This window comes from Diadema antillarum, unplaced genomic scaffold, assembly GCF_040938485.1.
Source record: "Diadema antillarum isolate AM-2024a unplaced genomic scaffold, OU_Dant_1.0 scf00000166, whole genome shotgun sequence".
NCBI lineage: Eukaryota > Metazoa > Echinodermata > Echinoidea > Diadematoida > Diadematidae > Diadema > Diadema antillarum.
The window spans coordinates 897706-923636 of NW_027271055.1; the positions used below are offsets into that span (position 1 = coordinate 897706).

Consider the following 25931-nt stretch of genomic DNA (forward strand, 5'->3'; position numbering starts at 1 on the left):
AATGCCGTTACAATGGCAACACGGATTTTCCATACTCCAAAGATTGAATTTAAGTATCAACATGCTATATAGTGGTCACATGTACCGAATATCAAATCAAATGTTCAAAGACTGAGGGAGTAAGCTCTAATATATATATATATATATATATATATATATATATATATATATATATATATGTGTGTGTGTGTTGATAAGGTAGTCCACGTGTTGGCAAGATAAAAAGAAAAGTAACAAAGCTGCAACAAAGTTCATGCTGTATTCACCAACGGTTTATTTCTTCAACAGTATCAACACTTGAGAAAGGGCGGCGAGACGCTCGAAAATTTGTGTGAAGAAATAAACCGTTGGTGAATACAGCATGAACTTTGTTGCAGCTTTGTTACTTTTCTTTATATATATATATATAATTATATATAATTATGATATAGAAAAAGGATGTTGCCATGGGATCCCATTGTTTGATATTGACGAAAGAAATACTTTGAGCAATTGAATTTGTATTGGTATTATGTGTCAAATCTCAAGTCAAATCCTACAAACTGCTGGGTTTAGCTATTAAAAATCAACTAACAATTTGTATGATGTTTAATTTAAAAAAAATGCTGTTATCACGTCAATACATTGACCAGCAATGACAAGAGATGAAGTTTGCATGTCTTCACTTTACAGTAGCGGCCACATATATGCGACATTTCAATTCTAATGCTCAATAAGTGAGGGAGTTAGATCAATCCACATAATTCTGTAATTGTAAGATAATACTCATGTCATGGCAACAGACAGACTGAAAACCACACACACACACGCACACACACACACACACACACACAACTGTCTTGCTAAAATGAAATAGCAAGAGTGATCATTATAGTCTCTCAACTTGCAAATCAATTGTTCAAAAAGTGAGCAGTTTGTTCCACAAAATTTTGTATGTTTTTTTTAATGAAAATGCTGCTACCATGGCAAACACTGTTGACAATGACAAAAGCTAAAATTCTACAATGGCGGCCTCAATGTCATGTGCCAAATTTCAAGTCTAATGCTCAAAAATCGAGGGAGATACAAAGTGTAGGTCAGTTCATGTGATTTTGTATTTATCCATAAAAATATTGTTTAATGGAAAGAGGCATATTGAAAATTCTATATGTATCATATCTAAGTGTTGTCAAAAGTCGATTAGACATCACGGTCCGGATACATGGAACACTCTTCCTGAAGAGTTGAAACAGTGTGCCTCCTTGTTTTCATTCAAAGCAAATTTAAAGAAGCATATTTTATCACAGTATACTTCAAATACGAATTAAGCCCGAATAATTTATATGACTTATGTTGGTCTCCCGATAGTAGCAACATCGTAAGTCATTCCCTCTTCCAGCAAACCAATTTTATCATTCCAAATCCCAGCCTATCTGCCCCTGTGCACTCTCAAGCACTCGCACGCACATTCACCACCTTCACACACCAGAGTTTATTTTCCCCTGCTATCCTCGCAGCAGAATTTGTATTGTTTACCAATTTACCTACCTACCTTTTCCTCGGGCCGGCCATCTTTTCAAGCAATGCTTACAATGGCGGCCCTCTGCATTATCATTTCCTAAATATAATATTGTTATTGTAATCCCAGCTGCATAGACATGCATACTGTAATATCATTAATTTCCTTTTATATCATTGTTTATGCAAGTCAAACGACTCTGTTTCAAATATACTTTGTATATTTCCCATGTTCACGATTATTCAGTTTATGTATATTGATTTGCAGAAAATAAAGTATCTATCAAACAAACAAAACAAATAACATTAGGCCAACTATAGAGTGGTCATAATTCCCAAATTGCAACTCAAATCCAAAAATACAACTGAGCAAAAAGTTTGATCCACAAAATTGTAAATGATTCAAAAAAATATGAGTGATGTTGTAAATCATGGCAAAACATTGGACGACAGTGACAAATATTACGTTGTTGCCAACATACTGCAGGTTCATTTCCAAAAAGCACTTAATTAGATTATTACAGCTATGACACAGTAGATTCAACTCATTTTGAGTGAACACATAACAACTAAGTATTAGCTCTTTCAGTGTTTTGCAATTAATAAAGATGGAAAAAAATTGATGGCAACCAGCAAATGATTTTAACTAGTATAGAATAGAGAATTGCAATCAATTGCAAGTTATGATCAACTGCAGCATCCAGGAGATTTTACATTGATATCTATCAGTATCACAAGTTTTAAAAGATGTATGGATACATACATTCACTCTGGAAATGTATTGTTTTATCAGACCAATGAATAGGGAGGAATTTACAGTGAATTTGAAACACTGTCGGAACTTACTAGGAGAGAGATCAAACTAGGGATAGAAGTTATACAGAAGACCATCTCTGACTCCACTTATTAAAAATTCCTCCTGGAAGTAGAAAACCTCTTAGAAGTAAAATGTTTTTCTGGGTCTGGTTCCTGCATAGGCACAAGAACTGTTCTTTGCTTTTCAGCATTGATTTTCTCAAAATTAAGGTTTCATTCAGAACCTACACATAATGAAATTCAAGGGTATCAATTTTAGATTGTCATATACACTAGGTTGGTATACACTTACAATGAACCTAGGTTTGTGTTAGGGCCCATGAGTACACAGTATACCAGCGAGAAAAAGAAAACAAGTAGATGTTAAAGGATGGTAATTTTGGTTGAGATGATGATTCAGCTTTTGACATTTTGCAAGATAGAAACTACTCGAGTCGTCGAGATATCATTATCAAACAGAAGTTAAAATTCTATTTGATGAAAGTCGGATTTGGAAATATCCAAAAACAAAGTAAAGCAAGGTGGTCCATATAAAAGAAATTTCCCACATTTCATTAGGACCACTCTGTTTCGGGATATCTCGACCATCTCAAATTTGATTTTCGTCTCTTAGAATAATATGTATGCTCTTTTGATAAGGGGAATCTCATGAATTGTTGCAAAAAGTTATAACATGCCTTGAAATCTTGTTCAGAATAGTAAATAATGCCCCCAAAATATCTCATTACATTTTAGTCATTTCATGGTTTACACGTGAATGAATCCACATATATCTGCATAATATGTTACTCCATGGTTTACAGAAGAGCCAGATTAAGGGGGAAAGATGACAATACGGACTACTGTGCAGAGTAGGAAGAAAAGGTCACCTGATACACCCCTTGGAATTTGGTGCACTGGTATAAGGGTTGTCTGACCAGGGAGGTCACCTCCCTGGTCTGACCAGTGTTGTTTTTATTTCACCCATGGACTGGTGATATCTGCCTAATCTGCCTTTCTAATTATCCAGTTACTGGGTGCTGCCAGACAAGTCCCAAGAGATGGTGATGGACATTGGAAAGCAACCAATCACATGGGTGGAGTTTGATTTTCACCGTGAGAAACTGATTTTAGAAGTCTGTACAAACCCTTGTTGGGAGAGGCTGCAGTGCAGTGGTACGTGTATAATTAGTCTTGGCACATGCAGACTCCTATTACGACCAACAAGGGTTTGTGCCTGCAAACTAACCTCCATGCGCGTGCATGCATGCATGCAGCGATCTTGGCGGGATGCGATTTTTTTTTTTTAAATTGCCAATTGTGTCACTTGAGCAAAGACTATCAGTGTGCTGGCTGGTTTTTGTACGCATGCGCGTGGACTTCGTTAGGTTCCTCGCGAAACGTGTATTGAGTACATTGCAGGCTAGTAAATTATTCATCTCAGTAGTAGCTATATATTGTACATGAATCATATTTTTGTGCATATGTTTCAACCTTTTTTGTGCATTTAACCGTTTACATACATCAGTACGTGGCAGACAGAATAAAGAATACTGATAATGTACTTCTAAAGTGTTCATTTTCATTTTTACCATACTTATGATTGTGTATCAAAGTTGAATGGATGGAGTGTTGGAGTTTGGACATATAAATGCTGCATGATTGCTTCTGATATAAATTACACATCCACCACAAAAATAACACAGCAAGTTTTTCACACTGTGACATTATCTTTTTTCCTAAAAAAAGTGTCATAATTAGAACATAAAAATTTAAAATTCAAATGGGGCACCAAGAGTGTTCAACCTATTTCACTGGGAAAAAAGAAACTGGATGAAGTAGACTTAAATAACAAAAAAAAAAAACTATAACTAGTAGTAGACCAGTTGGGAGTAGACTAGTTGGTAGTAGACGAGTTGGCAGTAGACGAGTTGGGTGTAGACGAGTTGGGTGTAGACTAGTTGGGAGTAGACGAGTTGGGAGTAGACCAATTGGGAGTAGACGAGTTGGGAGTAGACCAATTGGGAGTAGACGAGTTGGGTGTAGACGAGTTGGGAGTAGACCAATTGGGAGTAGACGAGTTGGGAGTAGACTGACTGGTTATTAGACTAATTGACTATTAGACAAGGTGGTTGTAGACTAATTGGCTATTAGACAAAATGAACTGTAGACTATTTTATTCATAGACCTAATGATTAATAGACGAAATGGTCAATAGACATAATGGGTGTTAGACGAAATGTGACTTAGACAAATTGGACTATAGATAAAATGGCTAGTAGACGAAATGACAATTAGACTAATTGGCATATAGACAAAATGGTTGGTAGACGAGTTGGTAGTAGACGAAGTGGGTTTAGACGAGATGGCATTAGACTAGGTGGACAGTGGACAGGGTGGGTTTAGACGAGGTGCCAATTTACCCCTGGTTCGAGCCAAAGACCCGGTACCTCCCCTCAGGAAAGACGGAGTGATCTACCGTATACGCTGCAGAGACTGTGGGATGAGCTACATCGGGGAAACCGGCAGACCGGTAGGGGAAAGGTTATCCGGACACCGCCGAGACGTCACTAACTGCAAAACAGAGGCATCTGCAGCAGCAGAGCATGCATGGAATGCCCAACACCAACCAGACTGGAAAGGCGTGAAGTGCATGGACACAGCACGACACTGGTACACTCGTAGAGTGAAGGAAGCCATCCATATACGACTCAGTAAGGACAACCTCAACAGGGACGTCGGCATAGAGTTACCCGAGTCATGGATGCGTTGCATTCGCATGCACCACCACACTATGCACAAACCAAAGCCACCGAATCGTGACGGCAGTCAACGGACGCAGGAGGACTCACTACCCGGCCCGCCCCGGGGGGCGACGTGCTGCCAACTAGGTCCGCATACACACTGTAAACAGCAGCCACAGGATGGCGCACTGCTCGCCCCGCTGGGGGAGGAAACGTGCTGCCAACTAGGTCCGCATGAACGCAGCATACAGCGGACACAGTGTGGCGCACTGCCCGACCCGGCTCCGGCGGCCACGGGCCCACTACCACGTCCGCATACACGCTATAACTTGCGTGCACGCACCAACGTGTCTTATTGTACCTGACGAAGCTCAGCAGTAGCGAGCGAAACGTCGTACACCTTTCTACGATCTTCTTCGTGAGACAAATGAATAATTGTTTCCCTATCGTCATAGGAGGTAAGAACTTTAAAAATTCATGTCTTTTGAACAGAGTGTCCAGTTATCTTCAAACTTCATGGATGTGTTTTACCATTAACTCGTTGAGGACAGACTGATTTTGCTACAACACACATATCCCATAGACACCTTCCCGAGTATACTTGGGACTTGTACTCAATGGGTAATAAACATTGCTGCATTCTTTCAATCCACATAAACATGTATGTAAGTTTCATTCTCATTTAAATCCTTGAAGTCACGTTTCTAAATTCCACTCTAGAAGGTAAAAGCACAGCAGCATTTGCTCCTTCGAGTATTAGAGCAAAATGTTTCAAGTTTGAATCAATGTCAACATATTGGTATTGAAAACATACATGTTGTTAATTTCTACTCCCAACTGAAAGAATATTCGCTTTGTGTAACTTGTAGACAGACCAGGGCCCTGTTTTATCAAGATAAAGTTAGCGTTGATTGTGAAATCAACGCTAACTTTATCCAACTTGAAGTCCGCTATAACTTTAAATCAACTGCAAGTTTCCGTTTTACGAAGAGACTTAACAGTCGATTACAGTTATAGGTGATCACCATGACTTACTTATTGATTTAGTCAAAACAAAAAACACTGGACGAGGCTGGTTTCCGGTACTGTCTGCTTAAAAACAATACAATACTTTATGCAAAACAAACAACAAAAACATGATTGTTTGCCATGGCCACGGAAGCGTAGTCTGCTAGTGCGACGCAGTATTATTAGCACTACAGACAGCCGCTGAATTAGAAGTATTTAAGTTTGCAACAGAACCGCAAAATACGCCGTTTTGCATTGTTATTGAAGAAAGTAGGTCGATAGATCTAGCACATCTCGAGCTCAACGAAAATCTGTGTATGCGCGTACCGTAAAGTTTCCGCACACTACTTAGGATTCGATTAAACACTCGAGTATTCATTGACATGGATTTACAAACGTACAGTAACTGACTGTCCAAGTCTTAATTCAATAGGCTGAAGTCCTGTGTGTTAACGTGTAGGATTATGGAAACTTGTGAGAGTGTGGTGACTACAGTAGCTTGTTTTTACCTCTACGGCGCAGATCGGCTTTGTAAAGAATAGATCGCGAGTCTGCATACATCAACATGTCGAAATTCTAGACTCTAATAGACGCTCTAATCTGCAGTACGTGTTTACGGTAAGTACAATCGACTCGCGGAACGAATAGGCCTGTTACTGGTTAGCCTAACTTTATAGATCTCAAGTTACTGTCTTACTCGGTGCTATAGAATTAAACTCTTTATTTTCTGTACAGGGCAATTCCATGAGAAATGTTCACTTTGGTGAAAAAATGAAGTTTTGAGTTTCACTTTAGTTCTCAAATATTCTAAGAAAGTAACATATATATTTTCATTTTTCACTAGTCGCATCTTTGTCATTACAAAATTTTGTATTTTTCTCAGTCAATGAAAATACTGTATGATGTGTTGCAATGACGCAAAAATTTGGCTATTTTTAAAGAGTTCAGTGTTCCTGTCTCTCAAGAAGGCCAGATATGTCCCAGAGGCCTTGTTCAGCTTTTAAATTATAGTCCAGTGTATATATATCAATGGAAAATCACAACCAACTTCCTTAGCATTCATCATTTTTTGACCCATCGATCCTCAAAGTTGTGTGATTTCTATAACATTTGAAGCGTCATGTCCGTTACGTTTTTTACTATAAGTTTTCATAGCCAAGAGGAAATTAGTGTAAAGTTGCTGCAAATTCATTTTCTATGTTAGAATTGAATCCCCTTGCATGTGTGAAAACCACTTTTCTATACCACTTCTAGTTTTCCTGTAAATGACGTAACGGACATGACACTTTGCGTAACGGACATGACACCTGATATTAGACAAGTGGCAGAAATAACACTGTGGCCCAGTGAAACAGGGTGGTGATTAGTTTTAATTGCTTGAGGATAGTAGGACATTTTTATACTTGAGTAAATAATTAAGTCTGCACATCACTCAATAAAACAAAAACAAGCAGACTTTGCTTTCTGCCACTGGAAGACTGTTGATTTTAGATAATCTTGCTACCCTGTTACACTGGTTTGATCCATTCCCACCTCTTGTAATCCTGACTGATAAACAGCAGCTGTCATTCCAAGGAGTATTTAGACAATGAAGTTTTCACTGTTGGCCTTCCCTTCAATACTTAAAATGAGCACTTTCTGCATTATAAGTACATTGTCCGCCATGGAGTCAACACAACAGCTAGGAACTCCTGCACAAATGGATCCTCGTGCATCCAATGAACATGATCACTGATGATACAACAGCAAAGAATCCAAATGTCACCAGCATCAATGTCTTCAATGATGGTGTTGCCCCATAATTTTTTTTAAAGGTTGTGCTGCATCCATACATACCTCTCTCATCTCTATGACTCTATAAATCCACACCTTCAGTAGCACGTTAATGAGATATCACTTGCCAAGAGGGCTGAGAATGGAATTGTTTGCTTTATTAAGCGTGTTGACAGTACATGTAGCTCTATCGTCAGAGAAAGTCGGTCTGAATGCTGCCTATACATTTCATCAATAACTAAACTAGATGTACCTCTATGCCAAGGGATATACCGGTGTATATGACAGCACACAGCATCGTACAAAAAGCACAATTTTGAGATGCTATGAGAAGATGTTTATCCACTGAAAGGTACACTGTATAATCATTTACAACCAGTTGTTATGGAAAGCATCCAGTATTTCAAAAAGTCCTACTCACAAGCTGATGAGAATAATGTAACCAGTACACCACTCTGGCAAGCCTAAGAAGTGCCTAAGCAAGCAATAAGATGATTATACAATTTGAACGAGTTGAATTTGCCGTGACGAAAACAGGAAATACTTTGTTGCCCAGGTGACCACTCTACATGGAAATGGATTATATGTTGTGAAAATTCTCAGAAAAAAAGGGGCTTGATCATTCACTTCTAGCCAAGAAAAGAAAGCATTTGTTGACAATGATAGCAAGTACTGGTACTAGCAGTGGAAGTTTTTACAATAGTCTACTGAAGATTGGATAACAGAGGATGATTCTACTCCAAGGATGACATTAATGCCAAATGAAAGAACTTTGCAGAAATGAAATTTACATACCTTATTTCTTTCAGATGATAACACTAATTTGATAATGGTACCAAACAGTTTTGTGGTCCTGTTTCATTGCATAAAAGTTGATGCAATCCAGAGTGCATTTTAATGATGTTGTATTCAAACTTTTTATTTCATACAGATCTGGTTCGTTCTGTTTTCTTTGCCTATCCGCAGATATGGAGACATGGTCTTCTCTGTTGTGTATGCCATTGTGGTACTCTGGGCATTGTACTCCATGTGCTTTAGAGTAGCTGTTAGATCACTGAAACCTGCAATAAAAGGACTTTTTGATGTTTTGTTCAAGAACATAATGTAGTTAGCAGTGTGCAATTATTTTAATCTTTTTATTTTGAAACAAAGAAGTGAAAATATGGTTCACCTTACAAGAGTGTCATGTCCGTTACGCTAGTGTATAATACTAAGTATCAAATATTAGGCCACTAAGAAAAAAATAACCATAGTATAAGATAGTAATATGTCCTATTTTGCTATGGTGGGTGGTAGTAACTGGAAATTTGTCACTAATTGTAGCTAGCTGGTGCAGGGGCGAATTTGTTTTATATTTCTTTGTTTTGTAAATATATACAAAGACTAACCCCCGTAAAATGATATAAATATAAGAAATATTACATGATTGCAGTTATGATGTGTGTCCCTATGTTCTAACCTTACTATGCCAACAATTGAATATATGCTATACCTTGTAATAAAAAAATTCTCTTAGCTTACAAAAAGTGGACAAAACTGTCATGTCCGTTACACTCGAAGTGTCATGTCCGTTACGCAATATTTTAAACTATTAAAAAAGAATGAACAGTAAAACTACTCTAAATTAGGACTTTATGAGTAAAGCATGACCTAAAGGTTTAATCAAGACCAAAACCAGCTGCATCTTATCCAAAAATTCACAGGAATTTTCATAATGGTAAGTAGATCAAAATGCCTTGTCCATTTAGTGTCATGTCCGTTACGCTCGCTAAAAATGCAATTTCTCAACAACCACTTGATAAATTTCCATGAAATTTTCTGTGTACATTACATATACTTAAATGTGTCTGATAAACTCAATTAGAATCTTTTGGAGACTCCCAATTTCACTGTCTGATGGTTTGAATCACAAAAAAGTGGTCTGAATGTCATGTCCGTTACGCTGGAATTGACCTACAGGCCTACTAAACTTATGTGTTGATTTTTTGAGAAGTTGGAGTTGATGTCAACTCTGGGTGTCTTGATAAGACGGACTTCAAGTGGATTTGGAAGTTAATCATAGATTAGTGGACTTAGAGTTGATTTGAGAGGTTAATTATAGATTATTTTGACTTAAAGTTAAATTTATCTTTTGATAAAACAGGGCCCAGAGCATTTGTAATATAAGGTTTAACCCATTGAGGGTGGCTTGATTTTGCTACAACACACATTTCCCATAGATGCTTGCCCACATATACTCTTCTCTGGACTCATCTCAGTGGGGTAATTACAGAACTGTTCTGCTTGTTCTTTTATGAAGTAATTCATTGTTGGATTGTGATGCTCTTTGTCCATGAGTATTTAATAGATTGACTCTCTCTGGTTTATGTATCGCTTGCTTCTTGTTGAAATGAAGTGTGATGAAAAAGCATGTTTCTTCTTCGCTAGACTATTGCATACTTTCCAGGGAGTAAAGATCATGATTCCTGCTGTGATTTATTCATTGCAATTTCTATTACCTTTACTGTTCATCACCCAACAGAGAGGGCAGCATTTAGAACCTTTCCTTGCCACATTCCTTGCCTCAGTGGAGTCACCAAAGCCAAAGCCCAGGTGAGATTTTAGCCTTTAAATCGTGTCAAGAAAAAATTGGACGTTCTGAAGAGCCAAGGGACTTTACAATGGCGTGCATGTCAAACGGTGTTGAACAAACCATCTGCAAGTTCTTCATGTGCCAGTAATACTAACACTAGTTCAGTGGGGAGTGGGGAGACAAGAAAAGGCTGTATGCGCAGTTATTGCAGTCACCGTCATGTGATAAAAAATTAGAATTTATGGAAAAAATATGAAAAGACCTTTTTTTCCACAGCAATTAGTAGCAAGTTTGCCAAATAGCAGGATTTTAGCTCACCTGAGCCGAAGGCTCAAGTGAGCTATTGCGATCGCTCTTTGTCCGGCGTCCGTCATGCGTCGTCCGTCGGGCGTTGTGCGTAAACTTTTTACATTTTCATCTTCTTCTTGAGAACCCCATGACCGATTTTCACCAAACTTGGCAGGTAGCATCCCTAGGGGGATAGGATCTCAATTTGTTCAAATGGGCACCATGGCCCACCTGGGGGGCCCCAGGAGGCCCCAAACACCCTAAAATTAAGGAATCTTTAAAAATCTTCTTCTTTAGAACCAGAAGTGATAGGGCTTAGTTGATACTATGAGTAAGTACATTGATGACTGTAGTTTCAAGTTTGTTCATGGGGGAATCAGGGGTGCCCCCCCCCCCTTGGGACCCAGGGGAGGGGGGTGGGGAGGGGTCCTAATGGGGCCTAAATTGTACATTTTCATCTTCACTTTGAGATCGCCATGTCTGATTTTCACCAAACTTGGTAGGTAGCATCCCTAGGGGGATAGGATCTCAATTGTTCAAATGGGCACCATGGCCCACCTGGGACCCCCCAGGGGGGCCCAAACCCCCTAAAATTAAGGAATCTTTGAAAATCTTCTCTAGAACCAGAAGTGATAGGGCTTAGATAATACTATGAGTTAGTACATTGATGACTGTAGTTTTAAGTTTGTTCATGGGGTTGGCGGAATCAGGGGTGCCCCCCCCCCCCCCCCCCCCCCCCTTGGGACCCAGGAGAGGGGATGGGGAGAAGTCCTACAGCTGTAATGGTGCTTGAATTGTACATGTTCATCTTCTTCTTGAAAACCTCATGATGAACTTTGACCAAACTTAGCAGGTAGCATCCCTAGGGGAAATAGAATCTCAATTCCTTCAAATGGGCACCATGTCCCTCTTGGGGGCCCCTAGGGCTGCCCCCCCCCCCCCCCCACATTGAGGAATATTTAAAATTTTCTACTCTAGAACCAGAAATGATAAAGAAAAGTTAATACAATGAGTTTGTACATTGATGACTTTAGTTCCAAGTTTGTTCATTGCAGATCCAGGGCTGCCTCCCCCCCCCCCCCCCGGAGTTGAGGGGGGGGGGGGGGGATCCATATGCAGACCTAGATTTCCAATGTTCTCAGGTAAGAGTGTGCAAGAATGCATGGAAGGTGAAATTGCGATACTCAGGTGAGCGCGTGACCCCCGGGTCTCTTGTTTACATTAATGAGCATTTACAGCTGCAAGGAAATTTAACAAAAAAATTGTGGACATTACATTCCTTGTCCTGAACATTACTTCATATTTCCTCGGGTGTACAGAAACGTAGTCGAAAGTTTAGTGGGCCTTATGAGCCAAACAATGATGAAAATTTGGATGCAAACATGAGTCCAGCATCATTGCATAGCAACTTAAACCAACTGTTTTGATAATCGTAAGGGCTCTTGAGAAGGGCATTGGGAATTTTAGATTATATTACCCTCATTTCATAGTCTTTGCTATTTTGTTTGCGTGAATACTCTGGATACTGTAAACATCCATATTTTCAAATGATTGTTTGGTTTTTTTTGCGCTGAGTGGCACAACAACATATTGGCAGGTTCTCCAGTTTGCACTGCACAGTTGTCAACCCATTCAAAATGTACAGATGAAATTGTGAGATAATTTCGCAGGTTTAGAATTTGTGCTAGCCAATAGTAGCGTGAAATGCGTGAAAATTAATGCACCACAAACATTTGTACATTTACACTATGTGACCCACGACAACGGTTTCAGGCAAAAGTCGCAAGAGCGAATTCCCTTCTAAGGGGGTACAAAGATTTTGACTATTGTTTTTGTCGATTTAGGTTTTTTGCAGAAATCGAATCTTTGATATGTTTTCTACATCTACACTAAATTTCATAGCATAAGACTAAGTTTTTCCTATCAAAAATGGAATTTTAAGCACCCTATGTTGGATCACACTCGTCAGTTTTGAGCTTCTTTCGAATGCCGCGCCAATATCCCCAGTGTTGCTACGGCGCATGGTCTCGCATGCGATTGGCTGGTGCGTCGCATACATTTACATAATTCGGCTTTCGGAGACACCAGTTGCAGCGTGTGGGGAATGCTTTGTCCACGCGTGCACGATTACATGCTCCATTGTTCTTGCTATAGTGGTTTATACGCTCGCTCTGTAGTGCGTGCTCTTCGTTTGGCTTTCTGTCCAAACTATTCTAACGCAATGTTCGACAACGGAAGTGAAACAAAAATCGTGTAGCATGACATAATCGTGTGAAAAGAAAACTAAATATTCTCAATTTGTCTACTTGTACATGTAGTAAAGATTATGACAGCAGACTGACTCAATGGAAGGCAGATAAGAGGAAAGGAGCGGTCACATGTGACCAATTACATTGTATATTCAAATACTACACATCAAAATCGCACCAAACTAACGAGTCGTGTTTGGTTTTTTTTTGTTTTGTTTTAATTTAAGCAAAAGGGTCGCCAATGATAAAGACAAATCAACCACAATGAAAACGCGATTTGTAAATGTGTGGATTCGCCACCGCTCCTGTTACATATGCACACAGTCATGGCGTGTGGATGCCATTGCGTAATACGTGCACCATGCACGTCATGTACATGTACACCATATGTGCAATTATCGTATTCGCCATCTTGAAAGACGTACTGGTAAACAAAACCGAGCGAAATGCATTGTTTTTCGGCTCCATACGCTGAGCTCCGAGGAAGGTGCCCGGGAAATTTGACTCTCTCAGTGAGCCAATCAGAAGGCGATGTGGTTGCTAGAGGCCGGGCTTAACATCGATTGGCACCATCGTACGGATGGGTGATTCTCCCCTCGCATCGCCGCTCGGACATTGTCTTTGAGAAAGAGGTGAATCTTCAAAGCCTGTTTTCTCGCAATTTTGTCAGGCTAACAACTTAAAAAGTGCATTTTATTTCTCTTTGTATGCCCACTTATGGTGCTGAAGAATACAAGTGTTTTATATCAATGCAAAGCTTAGGAAATGGCCAATGTGATTCAGTGAAAAAATGAATTTTCAAAATTCCCGACTTTTGCCTGAAACCGTTGTCGCCGGTCACATATGTTCTGCTTATGTTTTAAAACATTATCACTATTAGATATCTGGTCTATTCCTTCTTTACTTGCTTATTTTCAGATCTGATGATGAGCATCAAGATCCAGACCAAACAGTCACTGAAATGGTGAGCTATTCAATATCTCAGTTCATGCGGTAATTATTTATTTATTGTATTGGATTGATTGATTGATTGATTGATTGATTGATTGATTGATTCAGTTTTATTTAAAAAGTGAACAGGTGTAGTCACGTTCATGGTCCAAGGGCCTGCTTTTCAAGTGAGCCCTGTTACAAATAGCACATATTGCAAATAAAAATCACATAATACAACAGCAACAAAAGAGAAAGTGATTGAACATGTAGAAACAAACAAGATGTGATATCTACATAAGTAAAAAGTGATACTAAAATAAAAGATTAGAGCGGTAAGAAATAATCAAATGCATGGCCGAATAAGTCATGTGACCAAAATGTGCAAAACAATGAGCAAGAACCAGAGTGATATGGTGATGAGTAAAAAGTACACTTACATGTACAGTGCACTCCCGTTATAACGAAATGCTCGGGACCGGCAGTTTTCTTTCATTATAACGAAATTTCATTATTAACCGAACAAATACAATATATAACGAAAACAAGGAAGCCACGCATATATGATATTCTGTTTGTTGAATACTCGTCATACACTGGAAAGCTATGTGAACAATAAAACAAATAGTTAATCAATTTCAGATTATTGTATTTCAATAACGCAAGTTCCCCTCGGAAACTGTGCGTGACACACCAAGCGAACACACAGTGATGTGACGTGTTCGCCTATGCAGAGACGTTGTAGATGCCTTGTTCCGCTACGTATTTTTGATAGCTATTAGCATTTCATTATAGTGGAGCATATTTCTTTTGTTTTTCTTTGTCAATGGTGCTCAGAAAAGACTTCGTTATAACGAAAATTTCGCTATAACCGTGTTTGTTATAAGCGAATTTTGTACCATAGACTTTAGGCGATAATTTTAGGACCATAAGTTTTACTTCGTTATAACAAAATTTCGTTATTACCGTGTTTGTTGTAACGGGAGTGCACTGTATACACTTTGTTAAGAATATTGAAATATTACAAATACACCTGTATGTTTACACAGTGCAATACTGACAAAGAAAAAAGAAAGAAGACAAGGCAAATAAACAGACAAAAGGTTCATGAAAAAAAGAAAAATCTTTTTAATCTTTGAATTTTACCATTCTTATTCAGTTTCCTACACAAATATATTAACCCTATGTTTCTCCTGCCATCCTTCCCCCACAGCTTGGTAGTCCACTGTTTGAGAACAATGCAAGCCAGGAACTGGACCGTCCTAGCCTCAAGGAGCCCTGGCCCAACCCAGAGGCCCACTACCTACAGCTCAGTGGGATCCTCCAGTACATCCTTTACATCGGTAAGACTTGACTCAAAACCAATCCTCCAGAGTTTGCCCTTGAAGGGGAATTTCTGGGCCGGTTCAAAGTTAATTGTAAAGGGAAGGGTAATATTTGATATTAAGTAAAAACAGTGAAAAGTTAGAATACTCCGCAATTTTAAAAGTTGGAAAAAATTTCACAATTTCATCTTTAATTTCTTATTATAATCTTTATCAGATTTTGATCCAAATTTGCTTATACAATTTTTCTCCTCATTTTAGACTGACTTTTAATTGGTCAGGAATTGTCCTTTATTTGGATAAGTCTCCGTAGTCCTGTTTGACCCATTGGAAAACCTGCCAAGTCTCCAGTCTCTCATTAGCCTATTGCCAACTACTTAACACTCATGACACATCCACTCACTTCCCAGATATGATTCCAATCTTTTGTGATTAGAACATTATTTACTGTGGTACATCAGGAGTGTAGTTGCTAAAAGAACGGAAGGTATACTTTCATGTGAGAGTGGTAGTTCTTGATAATGACTATTAAGAATTTTTCTATAGTGTGTTTGAAGAAATAACACTCAATGATCACAGATCTTTAGACAGTGATCCCTCTCTTTGTGAATATATGACTGGGAGGATTGGGCAGTGTGAAATGATCTGGCTTGTTATGAAGGCACGCAAAATGTCTTGATCAGATTGAAAAAAATAATAATAATAAAATGTCATTTTGCCATGATTGTACAGAAATGAATGTGTTTGTGACGATAGGAAGCTAATAAAGTTCTGTTTTTAATGACAATTTTCCCTCAGCCCGTTCTGTTTTCGAGGTTCCCGTCTGGATCCATCAAGCCATCGTGACTTTCTCCAAGATCTTCGGAAAGACTCTGGAAACATATCTAGACCAGTGAGTTAGATCAGGCCAGGGTCAAAGTCTCAGGCCAGTGCTTGTAAAGGACTTGCAAGTGGATATTCAAATATGGTGTTTGGTCCTTGTAGTATAGCAGAAGCAATTAGGGATTGTGGGTAGATGGTTTAGCTAAAGGTGTAGGGACTTTTGATAAATGGAGCCATAATGATGAGGCAGTTGATTAAATCTATGTTGACTAGAATAGTAGTCATGTGCTCTTACCTTTCTACTCCAACAGATAAGGACACAAAGTGACTTTTTAATGTGAAATATACGTGTATTCAGATTATAGATGTTAGAGTTTTTATTGCCTCTCTCCATATTCAAAGTGAAGTCATGTGCCAGATCTTTATGCAATAAAACAACTGAGAAAGAAGGAACCAGGCTGGAATTTGAGTCTGTAACCTGCTATGGTATTGAGTCTGTAACCTGCTATCATAATGGTACCACCAACTGCCCTTGATCATGCTTGACCTATTGAAATAAAGATTGAACAGGATATCTTGCTGCAGAAAATACAGAACACAAACTAAAGTCATCGATAACAATCAGACAAAAAATAAATAAAGGTATAAATAAATATGGAAGCACTTTCTCCACAAAGCGATACTCTTTTTAAGTATTTTGATTCTTTTGAATAATTCAATCTGGTGATGTGAGGTTCCCATAGTGACACAGTAAAAGACAACTTGCTCTGATAGTTCTTGATTTATTTTGTATATGTAATAAAGTTGACATGAGTGGATAAGAAATCTGCAAGCTTGTTTTCTACCTGTTTGGTGTGGTTTTTTTTTCCTAGCTACCTGAACACCAAGGTGAACATGGTGAAGAGTGAACAGATGCTGGAACACCTCATCCATCTCCTGAGAGGTAAGAAACTGCATCTCATCCTGCCCTGTCAAATCCTTTGCCTCCTTCCTGCCCCAAAACACACCTGTAATACCACAACATCCTTCCATTCAGCCATCAATCTATCCATAGCAGCCCTCAAGCCCTCCCTCCATACATCTTTACATCCATACATGCATGCGTCCATCCCTCCATCATTACTTCTATCCATCCACCCATCCATCCATCTATCTGTCCATCCATCCGTCCATCCATCCATCCATCCATCCATCCATCCATCCATCCATCTATCCATCCATCCTTCCATTCTTCCCTTCAGCCATCCCTCCATCCAACCATCCATCTCCATATATCCAGCCTTACATCCATTTATCCATCCATCCCTTTATTCATCTATCTGTCCATCCACTCATCATCCCTCCATCATTCCTCCATTCAGCCCACCCACCATCCATTCTACCCTTCACCCATTTTCCATCCCTATCCATCCATCCCACTATCTATCCATTAGTCCAGTCCTCTGTCCAGCCCTTCATCCATCCCTCCATCCCTCCATCCATCCATCCATCCATCCATCCATCCATCCATCTATGTATCAATGCATCATCCATCCATCCATCCAGCCTTCCATTCCCTATTCATCTCCAGTCCTCTACACAACTCTCCAATGCACCCTCCCTACCTTCCTGCTTCAAGTCTTTATTTAGCACTTTTCTACTGCAAATTATCTCATTGCTCAGTTTAGGAGTGTGAAAAGCTTGGCTGGTTAGATCTGATATCATATTTTAGTTTAGTTTAGTATGGTGTTGTTCAAAAAAAAAAATGGTTCATATAGCAAAAATAAAATGATTGTTTTGGGTTATTTTCAACAGTCTGTAACACAGGCATTATAATATATGAATATGTCTTACAGAAATAGCTCCTCACTTGAATAATGTAGATCATATTTCTTTCTATAAAATACATATTTGATTATACAACATTGAAGTCCAAGTCAGAGTAATCTGTTATTCCTTAAATAGTTATTCAGCTATAAATTCACTGAGAAGTATTGTACCACACTGTACATACTACACACATAGTGTATCATCCCAAGCTGATTGTTTCATAGAATTACTTTAGATGTCCTGTTTGGTCAGTCCCCTAATGTCCAGTCTACATGTCTTCTCTGTCCAGATGTTCTCTTCTTCGATGAGGACCCTCCAAGGACAGACGCTCAGAAACAGGAACGGAAAGATTTTGCCTTCCAGGAGATGCTGAAATTCTTTCCAGGTGAGACCAAGAAAGGAATAGAGGAACTAAATTCGGATGTGAACTCTCCTCAGTTATTTTGCATCAATGTCCCTATTGCTTCTTCATGTCAGTGTTCACACTCAGTAGGATACAGCTTGGAAATGTAATGTGACACAGAGATGTATAGAGTTTGACAATAATCATAACTCTGTACAGCATTTGGAACAGGGTTTGTAGCAAGAGGGTTATCTGTGTTGGACGTACAGTGTAACGACTGCATAATTTGTGAAGTGCTCACCAGCCATTGAAGGACGAGCTCATCTTCATGTACATATGGATTAAGTGAATGCAGCAATGTTAGTAGAACAAATCAGGGGAAACTGTGAGGAAAGTCAGACAATCCGTTCAAAAGATATGAATTTGTAAAGTTTATGTGCAGTCACTGCTGGATGGATGAGAAGACTACTACAGTTTGTGATGTCACACGCATAGTGGTTAGGAAAATGTGAAGAGAATTAAAAAAAAGAAGAAGTCATTTTTAAGTTGAAATACATGCTATGTCAAATGCTGTTCTTTCGGGTTGACTCCAGGCGTGGTACCAAAGATCCTCGGTGAGGAAAAATTCTATGATGGCTGCAAACTGGTGTTTGATGCTCTGCAGTACCCAAAGCTCAACAAACAAGTAAGTTCACCTGTCCATCAGTCTGCGTGATAAATGACATAGATGATGTCAGTGATATTGAAATGATAATTGTAATAATTTTATGTTTCTTGTGATTGTACATACAACTTATGGAGTCCCTATGATATTGGACACTTTAACAAGCAAGATCATGAGAAAAAAGCATTAATGGGTAATGATAATAATTTGATATGGAAGGGGAATTTCATCTTATCATGTTGAATTGCATGAAAACAGAGAAAAAAAAATCAGAGTAGATCAGTAAAAATTTGGGGTAAAAATCAGACACAATAAAAGTTGTAGTATTGAAAAGTTTTGAAAGAGAGTACCACAAAGTGGCAACACTTTTGGCCTAAAAGTTGAGAAACTCTCCATTTGTTAAAGTTTTACTGATGTTCATTTTGCTTAATATGTAGTGAATGTTTTTTACTCGGTGATTCTCACCTGTACATAAACAAGGCAATCGCCAAATTGTGTCTCGCCCATTCGCGTACAAGGAATTAATATTTTTTATAACTCCCAGAAGTTAATTGACCTGCTTATGACCTTTGACCTTGTGGTGACCTTCAACACCCTAAGGGACATTTACCATCCAAGTTTGGTCACAAACGGACAAAGGGATCAAAAGTAATGAGCCATAATCGAAACGTGCCATAAAAACTTAACATTGGGCCCTAAAAATTTGTTGACCCCTTTGTGACCTTTGACCTTGTGATGACCTTTAACTTCCCAAGGGACATCTACCGTCCAAGTTTGGTCACAAATGGACATAGGGATCAAAAGTTATGAGCAAAAATCAAAACGCACCCTAAAAACATAACATTGGGCCCTAAAAGTTTGTTGACCCCTGTCTGTGACCTTTGACCTTGTAACGACCTTCACCTCCCCAAGGGACATCTTCCATCCAAGTTTGGTCACAAACGAACAAAGGAATCAAAAGTTATGAGCCATAAACGAAATGCGCCCTAAAAACTTAAAGACCTAATAAAATGATTTAGGCATTTTTTTCTCAATGATGTAATAATATTAAATGTCAAATTCTAAGTAATTCTATGGTTGTGCGGGGTTTTTTACTGTTCTGGATTTTGTTCTATATTTGTTAACATAATGGATGCAATTTCCTCGGTTTTGGAAAACTTGCTATACTTTCACCGCATGCGGCGCACTATCACTTCTAAATTGTGATGACGTCTAAGAACGGAGTCGTTCACGACCAGTCTAGCCGTAGCCAGCGAGCTGGCAAGGCTATGCTAGCGCAGCGCAGCGACAGCCGGCTGGCGACTGCACTGGCTAGCGCTGGCGGGGGAGCGAGCTAGCAAGCGCATAGCAGGTGCTGCGCTGCACTATTGTCATTGGCTAAGCCTTTAGACAAAAGAATATTTAATGAACTGTATCGGATTTGATACTGCCAGTAATACAGATTACAACTGTGGTACGCTTGGATATCCATTATTTTCGGCAAACTCGTGAAATAGGCCCCACCACTGCGTGTCTGTACTAATAGTAATACTACGGCGACTCGCCTGTTTCAGCCCCACCGTGTGGCGTTCATCTCGGTAGGTAAGCACGGCGGTGGGGCTGCCTTCCACAGTGAATACTCGTGAATGCGGCGAAAATGACTTCATAATATGGCCCTCGACTAATTTAACGGCCAATTCAACCATAAATACAACCCTACCTAACCCTAAACCCAAGGAGGACCTACCCTTGCTTGCTATAAATGCACGGGTACGGTGCACGCGCACTTCGGTGGGGCCTATTTCACGATAGCACCACCACCACTGCGTGTCTGTACTATACTACGGCGACTCGCCTGCTTATAGGCCTAGACCTACTCGTGAATCCAGCCCCACCGTGGCATTCATCGGTATATAAGCACGGCGTTTGGGCTTCCTTCCACAGTATGATTTTTAGCATAAAACAAAAACTACTCGACCAAAATTGACGATAATTCTTGGTATCGTTTTTCTTAGAAAATGGCGCATCTAAATTACTGATAACAAATATTGCAGAAACTGACTATGGGAAACTGGTTAGGCCTTTTTTTTTTTGAGCCACGACCCACCCTGTAACAACATATCCCCCTAACCGTTATAGGCGTTAGAGTGTAGCCTCTGTACTACTACCAAAGATTCTGCTATTACTACTTACTAGTCTACTAGACCTAGTGCCGTAGTGGTAATAGTACTACTACTAGTAGTAGTACTAGTAGACTACTACTACTAGTAGACTACTATAACTACTAGTAGACTGCTACTAGATCTACTACTAGACTACTACTGGTAATTCAACTTGTAAGCGCCGGCCGACGGGCCAGGCCACGGCCGGGACGCTCCCGCTTGCTTGCTGCGGCCGAAGTAGCCGCTCACTTTGTGAGCGAGCTGGGCCTGTTCTTCTAATCTACTTACTAGACAAACAGTTACAACTTACAATGTCAATCATGTAGAATACAGTTTATCCTTTCTAAGGTTAAACTATATGGGGGCATACCAGACATACCACTCTGTATTTCCCAGGCGATCGTTTCAATGAGGTCTCTTCTCGGGCTTGGTGCCATGTTCATACGCTCTTGCACTGGCAGCGGGGGAGATGCAGCTGGTTCATATCGGTAAGGTGCAGCCCCACGATAACGTTCTGGTTCATCGGCTGCCTCTCCCTCCCCATCTTCCCCTTCAACTTCATGTGCCTCCTCTTCTTCTCCGCTATCGTCAGAGCTGCAGTCTTCATCATCATCATCAATGTCGAAGTTTACCCATATAGGGGAAGACATTATGCTCGAGGTGCCAGGTATCTGTGCAAGCTAACTTCGTGATAATGTACGTGGTAATGCGTACATGTCGACCAGTCAGTGGGTCGACCGGGAGGCGTTTTTTTTAAAGACGGCACAGATTGGGGCATGGCGCGTGTTAAACCTATGGGAAAAACGATGGGCTAGCTATCGTGTACGCGCGTGTACCAAGCTAGTAATCTGAGTGCTTGTGCTGAGCGGCGTCTGCTAACTGAGCACAACTCCGTGCTTATACGTCATCAATCGGTTCAGGGGTGTTGGTCACGTGACTATCTTTTTCGCAAAAGCTGCAACGGGGTCCTCCAAAAATGTGTTATTTGGGGGAGTTTCTAGAAGCGATAAAAACCGGAACGACACTGACAACATATTTACATTGATAATCATGACATATATTTTACATTTCTTTTGCATATTAAAACATTTTGCCAGCATTTTATTAGGTCTTTAACATTGGACCCTAAAAGTTCGTTGACCCCCGTCTGTAACCTTTGACCTTGTGGTTACCTTCAACTTCCCAAGAGACATCTACCATCACCCAAGTTTGATTGCCATTGTAGCAACATGTGCTGAGTTACGTGTGATAAGAGAGTCTTGCAAGTAGACTTTAACGTATGACCTCAAATGACCTTTGACCTTATCCTGTGACCTCTTATGGCGCCATAACATGAAGGTACCCCCAGTGCATCCATCACCCAAGTTTGATTGCCATTGTAGCAACATGTGTCGAGCTACGTGTGATAAGAGAGTCTTGCAAATAAACTTTAACGTATGACCTCAAATGACCTTTGACCTTATCCTGTGACCTCCAACGGCGCCATAACATGAAGGTACCCCCATTGCATCTATGACCCAAGTTAGGTTGTAATCCAAGTAACTTATGTGAAGTTATTTGTCAGAAGAGAGTCTTGCAGGTAAACTTTAACATAGAAAAGAGAGTCTTGCACATACTCTTTAATATATGACCTCAAATGACCTTTGACATCATCACATGACCTCCGACAACACCATAACATGAAGATACCCCTAGTGCTTCTATCACCCAAGTGTGGCTGCCATTGCTGTAACAGTTGCCAAGTTATGCATCATAAGAGAGTCTTGCAGGTAAACTTTAACATTTGTGACGGACGACGGACGGACGCCATTTGGATCCCTTAGTCTCGCCTTCACCTCCGGTGGGCGAGACAAAAAGTAGTGTGTTTTGCATTTGAAGTGCTATACTAGCATGTTTTCATGCCCCAGATATCACTACATTATGGCCTATACCCCGTGCTAGACCTACAATCATTACTGGTTGCATGCAATCCAATGTTGGCATGGCTTGATTTTTTTTTTTTTTTTTTTTTTTTTTTTTTTTGGAGAGAAGTATTTTGGTACAGGGGAAACTCGGTATAACGAACACTGCTATAACGAGATATCGGTTATAACGAGGAAATTTTCTCGGTCCCAAATTTCCTTCCACACAAGTCTATGTAAAATGCTACTCTTATAGCGAGATCGGCTATAACGAAATAACTGCTATAACGAGATAAATTTTGTGACTTCCAAACAAAGAAAAACATAGTAAATCAAACCTGCTATAGCGAGGTAAAGCAAAATGCCTTCGGTAAAGCTTTACTTCGCCTGTATGTGCTATCATCTTCCGAGAGTGTAAAGCTTGATGCGCCAAAAACTGTCTTGTACACACATAATCATTTTCTTCAATGCACTCCAGCTAGCACTGCATGTTGTACGTGTGAAGTGTGTGTGTGCACGCACACTGGTACATGCAGATAGTGGTGGGACGGTCATATGCATACATGACATCATCATGACGTTTAGCAGGTGTGAGGCAATCTGATGCTGTGATTGGCCTTCTACTTAGGGAATTCCCCGTCTTCACACACACACAGTCATAATGTACATACAGAATGTGTCACACACACAGCATTGTGCAGACCATATTCAAGCTTTCCACACAACACAAACCCATACGATAACCACATACCAATCCACAGACGATCTTGATACAATCGCAAGCTATATAAATTCACAAATTCAAACATCTACAATTAATAAGAAACACATTCTTCATATTGGATTTCCTGTGCAAAAACATCTTCTTACCCATAAAGGTGAGTAATTCCCTCACACACAATATCAAGTTTTCAGTATTGATTGAAATATGATGGGTAGTCCCACATGTGCAAATTAATGTCATTATTTTATGCCTTCTTTTATGCCTACTGATATAACGAGATATCGGCTATAACGAGGAAAATGACTCGGTCCCGACCATCTCGTTATATCGAGTTTCCACTGTACATTGTTTTTGCCTGTTATGTTTTTTATATTCATGCATTATTTTCGCGGTTCAAAGGCAATTTATGAAAAACTAGAAATGTCGCTACGGCGACTGGTGTATGCCTCCGCCATAATGCATGGTTCTCCTAATAGGTCTATAGTACAATGTCTTGACAATGTGTGATGAAAGTTTCACACAATTGGCAAAATATTTAAATGACAGGTTTGCCACAAATGTGCTGAATGTTCACTTTCCTAGAACTAGGTTCAATTGGATGAATGATTAAAACGTCAGAGTGCAGGTATTTGGGGGAACTGATGATTTTTACTTAACTTTTGACCCTTTTATAAGTTTATGCATTGAGTAATTTTCAAGGTATTGAGAAAAAGTATAATTTCAGTATCAAATGGTAAAATAGTATTAGCTAAACCTGGCCTTTGACCTTTGACCTCACAGTTCCAAAGAGAATCACTGTTAGGTTGAACATGCATAAATATGTAAGTTTCATGATAATACCTTGAGTTACTTTTGAGATATGGAGAAAGAAGTGCAATTTAGCACTTTCACTTGACCTTTGACCTTTTGACCTTTGACCTTTTGGCAAGAAACTTCCCACAGAATATATATTGGGTTATACATGCATACATCGAGTTTTAAAAAAATCCTTCAGGCATTGCATAAATATAAGGAAAGCAGTGATACAATGTATTTTGAGGAGTTGACCTTGACCTTTGACCCCCTGACCTTTGACCCATGACCCCCAACTTCCCTAGATAATCACTGCCCATCGGTACATGCATATATACTAAGTTCCATGAAGATACCTTGAACCACTTGCGAGATATGGAGAAAAACATGAAATTTCAACCTTTTTTTCACAAAATAACCCGTGACCTTTGACCTTTGACCCCGTGACCCTAAAATCCAAACAAAGTATTATCCCCCCAGGATATACCCTCATACCAAGTTTGATGCAAAACCACCTCACGGTTCTTGAGATATCAACAAAAACAAAACGGGACGGACGGACGGACGGACGGACGGACGGACGACCCGAAAACATAATGCCTCCATCTACTTCGTTGGCGGAGGCATAAATGATTTTAAAAGACAGGAAAGGCCAACCGTATCAGCTGAGTTCAGTCTAGTGACTTCCTTTTCTCCTCCCCTTCAGCTTTCCTACACCCTACTGGATATTATCATCAAAGAGGTCTTTCCAGAGTTATCAGATGTAAGTGATGTCAATATTATGTAAGATATGTGTCGTGTGGTACCATTTGAAGTTTCAAGCTTCTTTTTAACCAAATGATGAAGCATCAAAGTTGAATTTTCACCAATTCCTCTGTCAAACAAATAATTGTGTTTATGACTAGTGTATGTGTGTATGGGCATAATTAACTTCTTTATTCACATTAAGGGGCAAATTTTATGTACAAGTGTAAGTCCTTGTCATACATTAGACCATTATTTATCAAAACTTGGTAAGCATTGTATATTTGAATTACATTTAATGAATTTTCTTGTAGTGTAATATGCAGGGCAATGTTACAATGTTAATGATAGTTAATGATCATACAGTTTCACTTTCTGCCTGTTGCTCTTGTGTGTTTTTGTTTGTTCTTTTGTTGTTGCTGTTTGAAAAATTTTACATGCTATAGTGTCATGCAGATCATTAGAAAAGTCTGCTAGTCTTCTTTTTTTTTTTGTATTTCAAAGGCATTAGGCTATGTTCTTATGTGTTCATATCCATTTTTCACTTTTTTGATGGTGAGGTGTATTAATGTATTATGGTGCTAGAGGTATAGATTGAGACAAGAATACTTTTTCAATGATGATTATAATAATAATAATAATTAACATTTGTACCGCACCTAATACAAAGTGTCTTAGCATCTAAATCGATCAGTGGTAAGCGAAATATCATCATCAAAACTGTCTGGCCACAATGTTTTGATGTTTCTGGGGGTTTTTTTTCAGTTTGAGAGTGACGGGCTGGAAGACTACCAGGAGGATCACTACTAA

The 25931-nt window shown here is 39.4% G+C and overlaps 1 protein-coding gene across 1 annotated transcript in view; it reads left to right on the top strand.

The window, feature by feature from the left end:
* The window catches only part of LOC139722494 (sorting nexin-14-like), a 70547-nt gene extending 44616 nt beyond the window's left edge, over positions 1 to 25931 (top strand). The window contains exons 24-32 of the mRNA XM_071633783.1: positions 10339 to 10409; positions 13845 to 13890; positions 15070 to 15199; positions 15980 to 16073; positions 16876 to 16946; positions 18102 to 18197; positions 18749 to 18840; positions 25084 to 25140; positions 25887 to 25931. Of these exons, the coding sequence (XP_071489884.1) occupies positions 10339 to 10409; positions 13845 to 13890; positions 15070 to 15199; positions 15980 to 16073; positions 16876 to 16946; positions 18102 to 18197; positions 18749 to 18840; positions 25084 to 25140; positions 25887 to 25931 (702 nt within the window). The remainder of the gene's footprint in view (positions 1 to 10338; positions 10410 to 13844; positions 13891 to 15069; positions 15200 to 15979; positions 16074 to 16875; positions 16947 to 18101; positions 18198 to 18748; positions 18841 to 25083; positions 25141 to 25886) is intronic.